At 42.5% G+C, this 19,581-nt stretch overlaps 2 protein-coding genes across 3 annotated transcripts in view; one reads left to right on the forward strand and one right to left on the reverse strand.

Moving 5' to 3' along the window:
- PDE7A (phosphodiesterase 7A) overlaps positions 1-1,690 on the reverse strand; it is a 48,253-nt gene extending 46,563 nt beyond the window's left edge. For both annotated transcript variants that reach the window (XM_083361217.1, XM_083361216.1), the window contains exon 1: positions 1,174-1,690. In XM_083361217.1, coding sequence (XP_083217343.1) covers positions 1,174-1,311 — 138 coding nt within the window. In that variant the 5' untranslated portion in view covers positions 1,312-1,690. The remainder of the gene's footprint in view (positions 1-1,173) is intronic.
- The window catches only part of MTFR1 (mitochondrial fission regulator 1), a 200,036-nt gene that overhangs the window by 69,594 nt on the left and 110,861 nt on the right, over positions 1-19,581 (forward strand). The window lies entirely within an intron of this gene.

A 19,581-nucleotide genomic window follows, 5' to 3' on the forward strand; every position in this document is an offset into this window, starting at 1 on the left:
AAGAAACCAAAGAAAAATTCCTCTTCATTTGCAATAGTATTAGCCAGCGCTATTTCAAAATTTGAAAGGGACCTACACCCTTAGATGTTTGAATAAAATTGTGATTTGCCCAAGTATATGGAGTGCTACAAAAAGAAAGCAAATACATAGCTCTAATTCTGGGCAAATGCTTTAAGATTCAGAGATTTGTTATCATTCACAGGGAAATCTCAGCAGACTGCATCAGGGCAATAACAGATGGTTAACCCAATCCTCAAAACATTTGAAAAGCGCCAAAAATGGCAACAGAATCTATTTTCTCACATTTCACCACCTACCTACATTTGTTATGGTTAAGTTTATTACTGGTATCATTCACATTGGACTCATAGTATATTTACTTTAAAAACCTATGAGACATATTTAAACTGCTGGGAAAAGGCAGAACAAAATATATATATGACAGTCTTTTGCAAAATATTTTAAAGGACGAGCATGATTCAGCTGAAGTGAAGCAAAAGACTCCTCACTAAAATCTGAAGCGTGTATAATAGCTTCATTATATCCTAGTAACTCTCATAACTACTACCGGTATAAATATTAAGGAGAAAAAGACTGAACGCTTCTAAACTACCTCAACTACCACCTACCAAATAAACCATTTCGTTCTCTCCTCCTTTCTAGCCTTATGATCAGGATAAAATTACAAACTGTATATAGCCCGTTTGGGGGAGAAAAATCAACAAAAGCCTCATTAAAGGCAATCTTGATGATCTACGGCATTACTACCCAGCTACAGGTGACAAAACAGCAAGAGTTAACAAAAATAAAACGGGAGACGAGCGGAGAGCCCGACAGAGGGCAATTCCGCCGAGTCAAGCTGTGCTTTTGGTGCGTCTTTTTTCGCGTGTTCCCAGATTGCCTGCCTGCCTGCGCCGCTAACTGAAAACCTCATCTGCATGCTATCTGGCCTAATCTTCCTCCCTCCCGCTTTTGTTCCTCCTCGCCTGACCGAACAGTGCTGGAGGACTCGAAACCTTGCACGTTGGAGCCTCCGTTTTTTTTGTTTTTTTTTTTAAAGCAATCCCTTTTCCCCCTCGGGGTCCCGCACGGGTATCCTTGTTTTTCTGCCCCTCCTTCTCCCGAGAGCCGCTTCCCAACCTCCGCATGGGGGGACAGCGAGAGGGGCCTCACCTGAGAAAGCTGCCTGGGGTTGGGGCAGCCGAAAAGGGCAGAACTGGAGCTGAAGCTGATGGCCCCCCGGCGACTGAGGACGTGCTGCGGGACCGGCCTGTCCAGAGGCAGCACCGGCAGTTGATAGCATACTTCCATTGAAACGGTGGCTGCACTACCGCCGCCGCCGCCACCACCACCTCGTCTTCTGGGGTGCTAATCAAAGCCAGGCCCGGCTCCGGGATCAAGGCAGGGCCCGGCACACACCGCTTTCACCTGCCCCACGCACGCACGCACGCACGCACACCCGGGCAGCGCTGGCAAAGACTTCTTTCTACCGTCCGAGAAGGGCTCGGCGAGCTTCGCAAGCAGGAGAAGCGGGAGAGGCAGCCTAGAGACGATCCGGAAGAAACCAACATCAAGCTCCCGGCTCAAATACCGAATCCTCCGGTCAGCTCCGCGGCCGGGACGGCGGCATTGTCGCCGCTAGTTCGGGTCGTAGCGGGCGGGCCCGGCGGCTGTAGTAACTGCGGCAGTCCCGGCCTGATTTGGAGGAGACACAAGTCGGCTGCGGCAACACCGCTATTGTCCTGCACGAGGCGCGGCCCCGCGCACGAGGGGCGGGGCCAGGTGCTGGCTGGAGAGTGATGGCGGTAGTGGCGCCGGAAGCTAACGGGGGGTGGTGGTGGTAGAGTTGCGCGTGCAGCAACCCGTCCTCCTCGCCCACACTGAGCACGTTCTCCTCCCTTGTTGTCACGCGAGCGCACGCCTCTAAAGAGGAAAACCTCGTCCTGGAATGAGCTGCGGGCGCGACTATCCCCGGCGGGAACGTCTTACGCCGTGACGTCACTGATCCTTCCTGATGCCCTTTTGTTTTTGTTTTTTTAACCCTTCTCGCTCGCCGGTTTTATTTTTTTGTTTCCTTCGGGTAGTTGTGTAAAGTGCCCCATCTATCTCCACTGGGTTGTGAGGTCTGTTGTTTTTTTTCTTTATTTTTAGATAAGGGCAAAGGACATGGTGTACCAAGTGTTTGAAGACTTCATAAAAGTCTTTTTATGTTCAGAACCTGACCTTAAACCACCTCTGCCTCTCTGAATAAGTCGTTCAAGTTACTTCCTTCTTATCCCCTAACCCAGGGGTAGGCAACCTCGGCTCTTTTATGACTCATGGACTTCAATTCCCAGAATTCCTGAGCCAGCTTGGCTGGCTCAGGAATTCTGGGAGTTGAAGTCCATGAGTCATAAAAGAGCCGAGGTTGCCTACCCCTGCCCTAACCTGTCCTAGCATGCGTTTGTCTTTAACTGCCCTGTTTTGTACCTATGATGCTAGAAACACAATATATATTCAGTTATGGGTGACGTGATAAAAGGATTGATTGACTCATTTATTCACTTACGGTTTGTGGTTACAAATTTTGTAATACGGTTTTGGTAACCTACGAAACCTGTTTGGTTAAAAAAAAAGGATTAGCGTTGGGAAAGGTGTTGTAAGCTACATAAAATAATGCTCCACAGTAATACTAGCTACAGGTGTTAAAACTGATAATCTGCATACAGTTTTGCATAGAAAAATGTAAGCCTCATAGGAAAAAACTGCATTACTTCTGAGCTGTTCTTTTCTTATGTAGGAAGACAGGACCCCCACCTCCGCTCCGCCCCCAAGAAAGAAATATTTTGGGGGGATATTAAAAAGTAGAATATATTTCCCCAAAGGAATAATAGAAAATCTTGGGCAGAAACCCACCCACCCCCAAGTCTCTCTGCCCCAATAGAAAATGCAGATTTGATAATCCTTTCAGAAAGACTGGAGCCAAGAAGCTTAGAGCTGATGGAATTAGAAAGATAAAAGATCCCTATAACCAACAACCCCTCACCCAAAAAATCCAACACAGGACATAGCCATCAGCCACAACCACAGGACATGAACTTTAGGACATAATAGGATTAACCCACCACTATTAGAATACCAGAAGGCACACTGAACCTCAGATCAAAGTTCATGCCACAGAAACAACTCCAAACACAAGCCCACGAAGGTATAAAAACTCACCACTCCCAGCTCCATGTGGTCAGCCACCCAGAAACGTGCTGCTGTCAGTGAAGTTTCTTCAACTAAATAAACAAGAACCTTTCTAAAGCAGTCTCCATTTTGTTTATTCCCGGTTTGGACTGGACCCTGATGAAGATTTTTCTTTCAACAGTTACATGGAAAGCAAATGCAGTTGTACGGGCCTTAAGGGAAAAGATGCAACTACACCCAGCACTATTAATATAAGATACTAGCACTCAGCCTTTCTTTGGCCACTCTTAGTCTATAATATCTCAAACAGTGGTTTCCTTGTACTTCCTTAACAACTCCCAAGTTACATGAACTAACCCTGACCTCAAAAGCTAAAGTAACCTTTGATGTACAGAAAGATACCATTGATGAATTCACAAGTCTACTTCAGTAAATAAAATGCCAATAAATAAATACTGCAAGCCCTGTGTCCCTTCCATACCCAAGGTTTTAATTTCCCCATTATGATTTGGGGCTTCCTAGAGTGCTTTGCAAACTGAACTGATGAAGCATGAAGGTGTTTCCTCCTGGCCATGCGGCGGAAATTTTCCCATGGAATAAAATACCTTGTTCTGGATCCAAGGATTTGCCCACTATCTTGAGTTTTATAACTGTTTCTCTGTTCTGGAATGCTTGAAGCACATCACTTTTCACCCTTATTGAAAAAGGAAGTGGCTTACAAAATAATTTGGATGAATCATAATTCTTTAGTGGGAACCAAATCCCAATGTAGGGTTGCAAGACTTAGTCATAATTACAGTATATTCACTGGAATCAAGTGTGAAACTGAAATGAAGTCAGCATCCAGTTTACTGCATATCATTTCTCGTATTGAGAATTTTTTTTTTGCTTTAATGTACAATATTTGACCATATATGAATAAGAAAATTGTGTTTCAGTAGAAGATAAATATGAGAATGTTCTAAAATTATGTTAAAAGTATAAGCTTTAGCTAGTTTCAGAAAAGACTGTACAGTAAAGAAACAGTGAATTATTGAGAAAGCCAAAGAATATTAAAAAGAAGTTAATATGTGTCACATTGAATATACAGAGGCCTTTGACTGTGTCAACCATCCAAGCTGTGAGATATGCTTAAGAAAATGGGAGTGCCAAAGCAGTCTGATTGTGAAGCATAGCCACAGGCCAGGAAACCACAATTTGGATGGGACATGGTTCAACAGACTGACTCAGTCTTTTTCAAGTCAGTAAAGGATTAAGACAAGGTTGTACATCCTCTTCTTATTTATTCAATCTAAATGCTGAATATATATATTAAGAAAATATGGATTAGAAGAGGGTGTTTTTTTAAATGGAGAAAAAAATAATAATCTGCACAATGTTGATGACATTAGTAACTGAAAATGAAAATCATCTGCTGTAATAGAAACCAAAGAATACACTGAAAGAAATGAGATTAAACATAAAGAAGATCAAACTAATGACAATGAGTACAGCAACTACCCTTAGAACTGACAGTGGTAATTGGTGAATGTGCCTTTTAGAATCAACTATCATCAGGATGCACAGTCAATAAATTAATATGCTATTATATACTGTAAACCATGACTTAGTAAAGTAGCAATGAAGCCCATAGAAAATATATACAGATTACAGGATGTCTCTATACCTGCAAAGGTCAGAATCAAGCACACTTTTTTGTGTGTGACACTTTAAGGAAGTGAAATCTGAAGATTGAAGAAATAAGCTAGAAAGAGTATTGATGCTTTTGAACTTTGGTGTTGGAGAAGACTTCTGAAGAAAACAATTACATGAATCATAGAACAAAAAAGAATTTTCACTTGAACAAATTAGCAGATTCAAATTATCATATTTAGTACATATACAAAGATCTAGGTCTCTGGGATAGGTGGAAGGGAAGTGAAAAGAGGAATCACTTAACAGCAAGATGAATGGACTGGGTCATAGCAGCAACAGAAGTTCTGAGGATCCAGCTGACAACATATTGCCCTGTCCATAATATATCTATGTAGTTGCTAAGCCTAGACACTAACTAGATAGCACAAAACCATTACTCAATAAACTTTTCCTTTGTATTTTTTTAAAAAGTCACATTAGAGACATTTACATTTTTACAAACATCCTTTTATGTAAAAAAAAGATCAAGTTATTTTATTTTAATAGAAAAGCAATCACATTTTTTCTCCAATTATTTATGCAGCAGCCACCTTCCTTGTTTTTAATTTTTATTGACTATATCCAGTGACATTAACGAACTGATTGATACATAATACTTATCTACTAGGTTATAGTAATTAGAGAATATATTTCCCCCATGAAAGTTGTTAAGACAGAGCAATATTAAGTTATGTTCAGACATATTCCACCTGTGTTGCTATAGTGCATATGTAAACAATACAAGTTCAGAGCCAGTCTATTGATTCTGAGCCCCCTCAGTTGTTTTAAAAGATCAGTCATGCTATGCAAATTTTTGCATTAATGCAGTTATGAGCATATGAAATATGGCTGTGTGTATGACATAAACTATTTCTAAACATAACCTGTAAATTAAATTCATGTATATTGATGGGTGCCAAATAAATGTAAGGAAGAAAATTTTCTCAGAGAAAAGATAAATAATAGAAAGATTCCAAACTATATCCATTTTATTTTACCTACATCCTGCTTCTGGTGCCAAAAGAAATATGCAATAACTTATGAGCCAAAATAACATAATCACAGGTGTGGAAGTCTTAAAAAGAAAAAGAGTGAAACAGAGCTCCAGAATGCTCTTTGTGATTTCAGGGCATTATTACACCTCAGCTGACAAGGCTTCTTTCTTCATTTTTAATTTTTCCTCTTCATTTCCTTTTTCCTCCATGCCCAGTTATGCACCTGCTAGGCCATATGCAACTTTTATTTTGTAAAACATGGAGGGGGGGAATTCTATAATCAATCATATCATGGTAATGGTTCATGATAGGAATTCTCTGTGCTCAGATACTTGTATTACCCAAGCCTAATGGAGGATTATTAAATAAATCTATTTGGCAATTGGATATCTGTAAGTTTGGACTGGAGTCTAGAATGCTTACTTAATTAGTCTATATTTATTTTTGTTGCTTCCTGACAAAAACATTTTTCTAACTCTTTGCCATGTATATTTTCAAACATTTGAATGGTAACAATATGAAAAGCCATCATGTAAGTGCTAAAAAAGCAACTCAATGAATCTAATACACCAATAAACTAAAGCTAAATCAGTATAATATCAAGTTCCAGCAATTATTACAGTTCTGTGACTTGATTTTAAAGCACTTGGAGAACAAAATCATGTTGTCTAAATATGCTATATCTTACTTATGTTTGATGAACTGTTGCCCTTAATACAAATTTGGTCAATCACAGTTAATGCAGAGGTACTTTGTTAGGCAAAGTAACAGAATTCCTTTAGGCAACACAAACTGAAGAATGACAGTAAAACGAAGGGTGGGTGGAGGATTATATTTTATTTTATTTTTCTTTTCAAAGTTAAACAGTAGCTTTTTTGTGGAAATTTAAATATTTAGCAATCTACCAAATTGCTCAATAGGAATAATATAGACAAATAAATATATTAGGCTCTCTGTGTTAATGTTCTCACTATTCTACACTGTATTCCTAACCTTTTTGTCCTCTTATTAGAATTGGCTTTGACAAAAAGGGACAATTCTTCCATTTTACCCAAAATTCAAATGAAAACATATCTATAAAAGTATTTGAATGTTTAATCTTTGGTCCAATCTTCCTTATTTTACACTAGTTACAGATACAGTTATGGTCTTTGTTTATGATAACTAAATAGGAAGTTCAAAAATACCAACCAGGCCAAATAATGAACTATATATTAGCTACCTGTATCTTTATGGCTCTGTAATTGTATGATTTATCAAGTATAAAACATTTTTTTTGGAAATAAGCCAAAGCTCAGATTATTTTTATTGGTTAATGAAGTTGCAATATCAATATCTCATGCTAGTAGATAGCCACAATTATAGTTCTTTAGTTTTTTATTTATTTATTGTTATTTTATAATTATTTGATAGACTTTCCTTTTAAATAATAGTCAATAATTGTTGTTGTTACTATTATTTTGGTGATTGATCAGTCTCTAATCTAAATTCCCTATCCCACATCCCAATCAACTCTCTCTTCCTATCGTGACAAGTTTAAATGTGTAAAACTTTCCTTAAATGTTCATTCTTTTTTCTGATAATCATAGCAATATACATATATACACAAATATACAAAATATGTACAAAAATGACTATATGAATAGGAACTGCAAAGCAGCACGATAGACAACAGCAGTCTGGAAATATAAACAGATCATTATCAAGCAAGCCATCTTAAAATGTTTCTTAAAGGTCACCAGCCATTTCCAGATTGCATATTTTAAGAATTGCTTCATTTTTATTTTAAGTGAAATCTTGAAATTCCTAGGATGAGGAAAAAATACATCGTTAAAGGAGTGAAGTAAAGGTGTGTGTATGTGTGACGAACTGCTTCCCCCTTCCTTGGGCAGAAGTGAATAACCAATCCTCCCCACCATTCTTAGTAAGTGAATCGGGAAAGAAAGAGGATCAGCCTGCTTTCTTTTGTTATTAGTAGCAGGATATATAGAAGGGAGCAGATAAGCTGTTTTTGGTGTCATTTCCCTGATCCCACGAAGTACAGTAATTACTTTTTAAGATCTGAGTATTGAGAGCAGATTGATCTTCCATTGTTTATAAATGATACCATATTCTTGCCCCATATTCTGCTTCATTGGCAAAGCAGTAGAAAGTATGCTTAACACTTCTCTAAGTCAGGGATCCCCAAAATATGGGCCTCAGCCCACTACTGGGCCATGGCCTAGTGGCCGTGGGACAAGCTGGACAGTGGGACAAGCTGGACAGTGTACACACACACAAACCCGCGCTAGCGCCTGCAGGCCGGTTTGCACATGTGCACAGGGCTAGCGGTGGTGGCTAGCGTCTCCGCACCTGCGCAAACGGGGCCGCTAGTATGCGCATGGGATGCACAGCTGACACCAGCACGCCTGTGCAAATGGGGCCGATAGCACTGTGTGGGTGCTGTTTCCACATGCAGGCCCGTGTGCATGCACACAAATTTCCCATCTGCTCCCTTTCCCTCCGGGCCACCAGCAGGAAAAGATTGGTGACCTCTGCTCTAAGTCAACATGTGTTCTGCTAGTTCCTGTACTGAAAAGCAGCTCTTTAATGTTGCCATAAGGAAGACAAAGAGGGCATCATGTGAACATGTGCTTTGAAAATAGAGAGTGGAGCATTTTTGTGTCATAGTCAGCAGGATGTGTCCTAAGTCAATTGGGCCAAACTACATGTTATGTAGTTATGTTAATTTAAATAAGAGGATAGATCATTGCAATGGTGGCAAGATGAAGTACTTCACTCCCAATAATTGTTTTTAGATTTTAATTCCTCCTTCAGTAAACTGCTGCTTTCCTGATGTAGAAGAAAAGATGGTGTTTGATGTGCAGTGTTTTAAGTAGCGGGTTCTTCGGCGCAGGAATGAAGACGAGGTAACCGAGTACAGGGAAACTCATAGTTTATTTCATGCAGAATCTGTACTGAACAAATCGGTGTCGACGCGAAAAGGTTCTCGGCCAAATCAAAGGTTGCTGGGCCACACACGCAGAGTAGCGTTGCAGCCTTCAGTCCTTCTTCCACAATCTGATTTGCCCTGAGGTAGTTCTCTACCTGAGACAAATAGGATGGCCATTCCTCCAGGTGCTTCACGTCAAATTCTCAAAGTTTCCCGACCTTTGGCATTCTTTCTTTGCTGGTTCCTGCGTTTCCTTCCAAATCCTGCTTCCAGGCTCAGGGAATGAGTCCACTGAGCACGAGGTCGCTAGCGTAGCTTGCTAGCCAACCTTGAGAGAGGGGGGGGGAAATGCCTTTTCCCTCCGGCGTGCGCTGCCTTCCCCTCGTAGACTTCAACTCTTTTTTCAGTGAAGCAGAATCCCATCCTCGTCGCCAGTGTTATGTAGCGGGTTCTTTGGTAGAGGAATGAAGTCAAGGTAATTGAGTACAGGGAAACTCATAGTTTATCTCGTGCAGAATCTGTACTGAACAAATGGCTGCAATTAGCCGCAATATATAGTCTAGCCTTAGGCAGCAGCCAATAGGTTTGAAGCAACCATTGCTGCCTAGAGATAGCCAATTATAGCGCTGGAGACCTGTAGTCTGGGTTGCTGGAGAGCCGTTAGCTGCTCCAGCAGCCCACTTGGTATTACTACTTAGCCCAGTACATAACACAGTGGATATCCACTAAATATTATTTAATGGTTTTCCTTTTCTTGCAAATCAGAATAGAATAGAGCTGGAAGGGACTTTGGAGGTTTTCTAGTCCAACCCCCTGCTCAAGCAGGAGAACCTATACCATTTCAGACAAGTGACTGTCTAGTCTCTTCTTAAAAACCTCCAGTGATGGAGCACCCACGATTTCTGAAGGTAAGCTGTTCCACTGGTTAATTGTCCTCACTGTTAGGAAGTTTCTCCTTAATTCCAGGTTGCTTCTCCCCTTGATTATTTTCCATCCATTGTTTCTTGTCTTGCCCTCTGGGGCTTTGGAGAATAGTTTGATTCCCTCTTCTTTGTGGCAGCCCCTCAAATACTGCCTCTGTTTCTTCTTTTCTTTAGACTAGCCAAACCAAAGTCCTGCAGCCATTCTTCATATGTTTAAGTCTCCAGGCCTTTGATCATTTTAGTTGCTCTTCTCTGAACTTTTTCCAAAGTCTCAACATCTTTTTTGTAGTATGGTGACCAAAATTGGTTGCAGTATTCCAGGTGTGGTCTTACTAGGGTTTTATAAAGCGGTACTAATACTTGCATTATCTTGAGTCTATGCCTCTGTTTATGCAACCCAAGATTGTATTAGCTTTTTTTGGCTGCTGCTGCACATTGCTGGCTCATAGTCAAGTGATCGTCCACTAGGACTCCAAGGTCTCTGTGACAGTTAGTGTTTTTGAGCCAGGTCTCACCTAATCTGTACTTATTTATACCTTTGATTTTTCCTGCCTAAATGTAAAACTTTGCTTTTCTCCACATTAAAGTTCATTTTGTTGGATAGGGCCCATTGTTCAAGTTTATCAAGATCTTTTTGGATCCTGAGTGTTGTGTACTGGGTTCGTTGCTTGAGAGAAGAGACGAGGCGAGTGAGTTCAATCAGAAACATTCTTTATTTGCTTGCAGGAACTGAACTGGGGAACAGGGCTGCAAATGCAGCTACTTATACCCTGGCCTCTAGGTGGCAGCCAATAGGTTTAAAGCAGGGGTGTCAAACTCAATTTCATTGAGGGCCGCATCAGCATTGTGGTTGCCCTCAGGGGGCCGGGTGGGCGTGGCCAGGGTGGGCATGGCCTACTGGGTGGGCGTGGCTAGCTCTACGTCGTTTGCATTAAAGGTGCCTATGGGGGCCTGGGCAGGAGTGGGACAGATCTGAGGGTCTCTGGCGGAAGGAGGGTCTCTGGGCCAGGGCCAAGGCAGTGGGGGCCGTTCCCTCACTGTTTCCAGGATGGCTTCGCGGGCCACATGAAACCACTTCACGGGCCGGATCTGGCCCCCGGGCCTTGTGTTTGACATGTCTGGTTTAAAGCAACCAGAATGGCCAAAACCCAACCAAGACATAAGAAATAAATACATGTTTTTGTGGATTCAGGATAAAAATACAGAATTTGTTTAAAGAGCAGACTTAATTGGAAGTAAGGATTTCTTTAGGAAATAATCCTGCTTGTAAGAACTTTCTCCTGAGAGATTTATGGAACATATATATAATCTGCAGTTAATTGGCATATTCTCGCTGTAGCTTATTTCAGTTTAATTTAATTTAATTTAATTTATTAATATTTCTATACCGCCCTTCTCCCGGAGGACTCAGGGCGGTGTACAGGGCAAGAATAAAACACAGAAATTTACAAAAACTAAAAAAAAATTAAATACATGCCCGATTAAAATACAATTGATACATAGTAAAAACCCCCAATAAAAATAATAAAAAACCCCACCAATCCCCCCTCAGGCCAGGCCGGCTTGCTCGAACAAGTATGTTTTCAGATCGCGGCGAAAGGAACGCAGATCGGGCGCCGTCCGGAGCTCAACCGGTAACTGGTTCCATAGCTCCGGGGCGCCCACAGAGAAGGATCTCCCCCTGGGGGCCACCAGTCGGCATTCTCTGACCGGTGGCACCCTGAGGAGGCCCTCTCTGTGGGAACGCACAGGGCGCAGGGAGCTTGATGCCGGCAGCAGATGTTCCCTGAGGTACTCCGGCCCCATGCCATGGAGGGCTTTGAACACCATTACTAGCACCTTGAATCTCACCCGGAAGACAACTGGCAACCAATGCAGCTCACGGAGCAGAGGTGTCACATGGGAGTATCGGGAGACTCCCAACACAACTCTCGCGGCTGCATTCTGTACCAGTTGGAGCCTCCGGGTGGTCCTCAAGGGCAGCCCCATGTAGAGAGCGTTGCAGTAGTCTAGACGAGAGGTCACGAGCGCGTGAGTGACCGTGCATAAATCATCCCGGCTTAGATAGGGCCGCAACTGGCGCACCAGGCGAACCTGGGCGAAAGCCCCCCTAGTCACAGCCACCATGTGATCTTCCAAGGTGAGCCGCGAATCTAGGAGGACTCCCAAGTTGCGAGCCCTATCTACGGGGGGTAATAATTCATCCCCCATAGAAAGAGATGGAATATCCGAATAGACCCGGGATGAAGGTATGCAAAGCCACTCGGTCTTGTCGGGGTTGAGTTGAAGTCTGTTCCTCCCCATCCAGACCCGAACCGCCTCCAGGCAACGGGACATCACGTTGAGGGCATCACTGGGGTGGTTTGGGGTAGAAAGAAAAAGCTGGGTATCATCAGCGTATTGATGATACCCAACTCCAAAGCCACGAATGATCTCACCCAGCGGTTTCATATAGATGTTGAACAGGAGAGGCGAGAGGACCGACCCCTGAGGAACTCCACAAACGAGAGACCTCGCGGTTGACCTCTGCCCTCCTGTCAACACCGACTGCGAGCGTCCCTGGAGATAGGAGGAGAACCACTGTAAAACCGTGCCTCCCACTCCCAATCCCCTGATACGCCGCAGCAGGATACCATGGTCGATGGTATCGAAAGCCGCTGAGAGGTCTAATAGGACTAGAACAGAGGAATGACCCCTGTCCCGAGCCCTCCAGAGATCATTCACCAGCGCGACCAATGCCGTCTCTGTGCTGTGCCTGGGCCTGAAACCCGATTGGTACGGGTCTAGATAATCCGCTTCATCCAGGACCAAAGGGAGCTGATGCGCCACCACACTCTCAACAACCTTCGCAAGAAAGCGAAGGTTGGAGACCGGACGAAAGTTGTTCAATACAGCTGGGTCCAAGGCAGGCTTCTTGAGGAGGGGCCTCACCACCGCCTCTTTCAAGACGGCAGGGAAGCTACCCTCACTCAAAGAAGCTGATATAACTGCCTGGAACCAGCTGCGTGTCCTCTCCCGGGCTGCATAAACCAGCCAGGAAGGGCACGGGTCCAATAAACATGTGGTGGAGCTCAGTCTCCCCATAATCCTGTCCACTTCCTCCGGAGTCACAGAATCAAACTCCTCCCAAGTGATATTGACAAGACCACCCGCGTCCTGATCGCCAGACTGCCCAGTCAGAGTCCAGACCGGTCCGAATTCGAGTGATTTTGTCCGACAGATAATTGTTAAACTCCTCGGCACGACCCTGCAAGGGTTCCTCCCTCACCTCCTGATTAAGGAGGGAGCAAGTCACCCTAAACAGAGCGGCCGGGCGATTATCTGCGGACGCGATAAGGGTAGCAAAGTGATTAGACCTCGCCACCCTTATCGCAGCGAGATAAGACCTAATATGGGTTCTTAGTCGCAATCGGTCGGATTCGGATCGGCTGGACCTCCAACCGCTCTCAAGGCCCCGTCTCCGGCGCTTCATCTCCCGGAGCTCCGCGGAGAACCATGGAGCTCGACGGGATCTGCATCGGGTCAGGGGCCGCAAGGGTACAACTCGGTCAAGAGCCTCAGTGGCTGCCCTTTCCCAAGCTTCCACTAAGGCATCTGCCGAGCTGTGAGTGGGGGAGGCAGGTGGGAACCCCAGCGCTGCCTGGAATCTCACGGAATCCATTAAGCGTCTGGGGCGGTACCATCTAACTGGTTCCACACACCCACGGCGGGGGGTGGCAAAACGGAAGACCAGCCGCAGGAGATGATGATCGGTCCATGACAGGGGCATAATAATTGGGGAGCCCCCACCAAGATCATCTAACCACCGACCAGATAAGAAAACTAGGTCAAGGGTGTGGCCTCCCTCATGAGTCGGTCCCGAAATTACTTGCGTCAGGTCCATGGCCGTCATGGAAGCCATGAACTCCCGAGCCAACTCAGATGATCCTCCCAGAGATGGTAGATTGAAGTCCCCCAAAACCATAAGTTTCGGGAACTCAACCACCAACCCAGAGAGGACATCGAGAAGCTCAGGCAGGGCTGCTGCTGTGTGACTAGGCGAAAGGTACACCAGCAGCAAGCCCAACTGCGCACCAGGGCCGCATCTCAAGAAGAGAGACTCACACCCGACTATCTGCGGAACGGTGGCCTCCCGCGGAGCTAAGGTCTCCCTCATAACAACAGCCACTCCCCCACCCCTACCCTGAGCCCGAGGCCGGTGTAGCACCCGGAAACCTGGTGGGCAAAGATCAGCCAGAGGAATACCGCCCTCTGGGCCCAACCAAGTCTCCGTGATGCAAGCCAGGTCCGCCTGCTCACCCTCGACCAAGTCACGGACGAGAGGAGCTTTATTAACGACAGACCTGGCATTCAGGTACACCAGCCGGAGCTCAGGAGGCTGCACATCCTCACTCCCGGGACCTCGGGGCAGAACAAGAGGGTCGGAACGCCTCACCGCTTGCAAGTAGTGGAGAGGCCTTCCCTGAGATCGATACGGCCCTCTGTTCCTGCACCTGCTGCCATTCCCTAACGTCGTGGGAATAGGCATTCCCACGACTTGCCCTGGAGCCCCGGGGGCGACCGACCCCCGCTCCTCCCCTCCGCGATCAATCCCGGCCCTGGCCTGAACAATGGCTGCTGGACTGCCCCCCATATCCGAACAACCAAAAGAAGTACCCACCCCCCTCCCTAACCTCCTAAAAAATTTAACCAAAAAACTAACCAGGGGCCTCTTATTTGGCTTATATCGGAGGCCCCTACCCATGCCCAGCCATCTCTCAGGGTCCCAACACTCGGGCCCTTCATCAAGAGGAGGTGTAAAAAGTAAGGCGGGTCGCTCCCAGGATGGGGGGGCCCCCCCTGAGAGCGTATAAGGTCGTGCTAGAATAAGTCAGACGCATGATCTTAACAAGTCCGACAAAAAAAACAGCAAGGCAGACCAGATCTACATGGGAGGATCTCAAAATAAATAAATCGAAGGCAAGTGACCAGAGAGCCAGCCCAGCTCCACTGCCACTAGAGCTGGGAAATCCCGGAACAGATCGAATCCCGCCCTCTCACGGCGGTCAAAGCCGGGGGGGCAACCTGGTACATACAAACCGGGGGAGCAATACCCCCCAGAGCTCTCACCTCTGGGAGGCAGCAGATGTAAAAAACTTAACCACTCTCCCACAGTAGTTACAACCCGGGCCTTCTATTATAGGGGAGGGGGGGAAGGGGAGGGAGTTAGAGCAAAGAATCTATGAAATACATTAGGATTAATAAGCCGGCATGGTCACAAAATGGTAGGGGAGATTCCGGTTATATAAGTCACTTCCATGTTTGGTTACAGATCAATTACATTTAGATCATATCTTTGTTTATATTACAAGTTTTATATTGGAAGCTATCTTGAAGGCTCCTTCTGCGAAAAGGCAAGGTGATAAAGGAAAGAAACACAAATGTCTTGATTCTATGTGTCATATTAGCTGTTATGAGTTGGACTGCCTTTTCATTTCTTAATGAATGAAATCATAAGCTCATCAGACATAAACATATACACAAACAACTATATATACTTGAATTCTCCACCTGTATCTCCTGATGTCTGTTGCTTTGCTTGTATTAATTAAAATGCTCACACGATGGTATTATTATAACTCTGCATTTAATAGTCTAATTCTCATGTACTAGATGTGATGTTGTTTTCTTATGTTTGACTCATACCACATATTACCTCAAAAAGTCTTTTATCTTAGCATGCAAATCAATTTAAAATAAGTTGCTATAGTTTGACACCAGAGGGCACTGCCAGCATATGGAATGTAGTATACAATTTATAGCACTGCCTAACAATTGCAGAACATCTTTATATTTCTTGAAACATCATTCAAAATACCTCAAACCAGAGATTCCCAGAAACAATATTTACAGAATTTTAATTGTACTAAACACTGTTAGTAAAATATTTAACTCAACTAATACTATATAAATACTATGGAAATTTTGAGAAAAAGCCAGGAGAATATAGTGCCAACCTGCTGCCCTCAATACTATAATGTTAAATGATTATGTGAATTAACAAATAAAAACGAGAAGGAAACAAACAATTAACAAAACTGAGTTGAGTATAAATGATAAGACAGAGATTGCATTTGATTTCTTACTTGTATATGTCTGGCTTTTCAATTATAAATCTAGAAAGTGAAGTTGATTTCACTCCTTAGATGAGAATATGCTATTTTATGAGCTTCCTTTACAATTTTACCTTCATATGAAAATTTTAGATATTATTTTATCCCATATGTAGGAACAGTCCTTCAGAAAAAAATAACACTAAGGCAGAAGTGCTCCTTTACATGTTTGCTATCATCAGAAATGTAGTAGAGCTGTGACAAACTGGGTTAATAATAAAACTATTCAAAACATTCCATGCACAAACTATTTCTTATACAGGACAGCTGACTTATGTAGTCTTGTCCAAACTGCAACAACATACACATTTTGGCTGTCTGGCTCCATAGAACAAAACCATTTTGGTTTTTTTATTTGCATTTAGGCTGCAATATGATGATCCAGCCAAATGTGGGTGAGAAGGTTAAAAAAAATCAAAACTAAGGGATTTCCTTGGTGGCTACATGTGCAGATAATGGGGGTGTGGAAAGGTGAGGAAAGGAGAAGATCAGGAGATAGGTAGGAGATGCCACACTGAGAATTTGGTGGTGGTGGCAGCTCAAAGAAGGGACCATAAGGAAGGGCTATTTTTTACAGTTTTTATTACTTCCCTTATTTCTGAGAACTTGAGTCTGAGCAGAACAGCTGAATTAGCCAGTACTCTGAGAATTAGCATCACACAGATGCGATTCCTGTTGCTGTTTATACAGTGCACCATGTTACAAGGCAGCATCCTTCTGTAATCACACACCAACTTTGCTGGAATAATAGTGCCACAGTGATCACAGTTCTTGTTATGCATGGGTAAGTCACAGCTGCATGTTCTCTGCTGCTGTCCACCAATTAATCCTGGATGCTGCCAGTCAGAAGAGCCTTGCCTGCTCACGACCAGCACTTCCATTCCCTTGCAGCCCTTATTAAGCATACAACTCATTCAGTCATTTCCTCCTGCTTTACCCAGTCCCCTCCACATCTTTTATCTCTCAGCCAAGTTAGTTTTGAACATGACAGCGCAAAAGTGCATTGGGTCCATGCTTAGAAATAGCCTTAGAAGGTCAAGATACAAATAAATGGTTGCACCAAGAAGGAATAAAGGAGTAAGTTTCCTCATCTTCCCCCTGCGTCCCCCTTATCCCACCTTCCACCTCTGCTAGTCAGGCTATTTTTGAATACTAGTTGTAGTGGTATTTTAGAAGAACACTAGTCCATGATCAAAAATAGCCCATTTATTTATTTATTTATTTATTTATTTATTTATTTATTTAATTAAATTTTTATACCGCCCTTCTCCCGAAGGACTCAGGGCGGTGAACAGGGCATATCTTAAAACTACAAAAGTACAAAAGTTAAAAAAGGAATTAAATTATTGCCCACAATAAAAACAATAAAAAATATATATAAATATTAAAACCCTAAGTAATTCCCCATAAAGGCCAGGCCAGCTTGTTCAAATAAATGGGTCTTTAACCCGCGCCGGAAGGAGCGGAGCCATCTGGCACATGGGACTTCAAAAAGCATCAGGAGAACTCTCTCTTACTTCATGCATACCCCCTCTTAGTACCTGCCACCCGTTAGTTTGACAATTTGATGAGGCTAAATCCACCATTTGGGGGCATGATTCTCATTTCAGCCCATCTTGCCCCATCCCATATTAGGAAGATAGAGAGTAGTTGATCTTTCTGCTGATAGATAATATGTGGTGAAAGGGGAAACCAAGCTAAAAAAAACAGCACCATTTGTTTCCTTAACTTAGATCAGAATAAATAAGGATAGTTTCATTCTCTGGCTTTATTTTGGCAAACCAGGGATTGGGTAATGGGGGGGGACACAATTTGGTCAATGTAATGTTCTGCTGGCTGAAAGACTAGTGGGTAACACTTTAACTGAGCCATCTAGAAGAGTCCGTTGATGTCCACTGATGTCTTTCAAATACAGTTAGTTACAGATGTAAAATCTTGCATACACAAACATGATAACTCAATATTGGAACTGGGAGAGGTGAGCCCCTGCTTTTCATTTGCTAGAAGAGGAACCCAAATGCACAATTATCAACAGTTTGGAAGACAGATAAGTCTTCCTACTCTAAGTCAAAAAATGTGAACAAATTAAAATTTATTCTTACTAGTCTTGCTTACCATTCCATGTGCATTCTCAGTTGATTCAAAAAGATAAACACCAGTTGCTTGCAGTTCTCTGCAAGCTCTAGAGACTGTAAATATGTTAACATATGTGTCCTTAGTATTGCTGAGATTAGTTTTGGATTTTTTTAAAATCTAGGAGACAAAAAGAGTATCCTTGAAGAAGTCCATATAACTTTGCTTCACAGCTATAATTTACTCTCTAGTTTACTGAATTAATTACAATGGTCTAAGTTCACATAATATGAAAAATCTAAACCATGTTCTATAAGTAGTTGATTAATTCATGCAACACGCTGAGCAAAATTCATGCAACATTTCAGCAAAAAAAACCCAAATATATCATATTATAATTCAGCACAGTATATTAACCTAATGTGATTGGTCTAAGATTCAGTGGTGATTTTTAAGTGGTATTCTGTTTCAAGCACTTGGACCAGAATGAATAGTAAAATTTTATACTCCTAAGAAATCCTGCAGTCACTCTGATAATGTGTAACAGAAGCTTAATAACAATTACCAGTTAAGAATTGTTACCCTACATTTGGAGGTAGAAACATCTTATTCATAGTGCAGAAATAAAAAAAAATGTCTTTAGATGTGTCACTTAAAGATCTAAGCACCACCCAGAAACTGTGGTTGTTAAGCAGTCTGGAAATGAAATGAATAAATATTAGACAAATTTGGTGTTTTACAGCTAACCTTGTTTGAGCATCCTTACTGAAATTAAAGCCCAATTAGACATCATATTCAATTCATGAGATGTGAAAACATGTCAACAGCATTCTGCTATCTCCTAAATGTTCTGGCAGAAAGATCTCCTTCCCTATTATTTGTTCATTTTAACCTGTTAATATAAGAAAACTTGATTGCTTAGAGATGCTACAAAGAAACATTTATTAATTCTTATATAAGCTCAACAACACTGATGGAGGCAAAGCAAAGCTGAGAATGAAGCATAATAAAACTGGGATGCCATGCCCTCTCTGGTGTCACTGACTATTGTGCTATAGCAACCTGTCCACTCATTAATCTTTAATTCACCTTTTCACTAGCCTACAGAAGGGACAACCAATGGAATATTGGAGCAACAAAAAGTAACCAGATGCCATTGATCTCTGTTGGTGAAGAAAAATATAAACAACTTCTTTCCATAGGAGAGCTTTTCAAATACAGGTGTTTAGCCTTCCATTGCATTTTTGTCTTACATTTTTGTGTAATTATTATTTAAAACTGATTCTTTTATATTTTAAAAATCACCACTACAGTAACTTACTAATATAGAGCAACAATATATATACTGTATATATACAAGACTTCTGTTTCAGAAGCAGGTATGTTTTCCCCTTTTTCTAGAATTTACCTGTTTTGTATTTATTTGACGCAAATAGTAATATGTTTGTAAAATGTATTCCATTTGGAATTTTGGGAATGTTTTAACTGCATCTGTGAATATTTGCATTTGTTTTAGAACCATATGCACAAATCAAGATACATTCTACCCAGAAATACAAATGATGCTGTTTATTCCAGTTCTAGAATAAGGCTTAATATTTTGTATATAAGATTATTTTATTTATTTCCCATTTTATTTTAGTGTGATGTAGAATAGTAAA

Source organism: Vipera ursinii, assembly GCF_947247035.1.
Source record: "Vipera ursinii genome assembly, chromosome: 3".
Taxonomy (NCBI): domain Eukaryota; kingdom Metazoa; phylum Chordata; class Lepidosauria; order Squamata; family Viperidae; genus Vipera; species Vipera ursinii.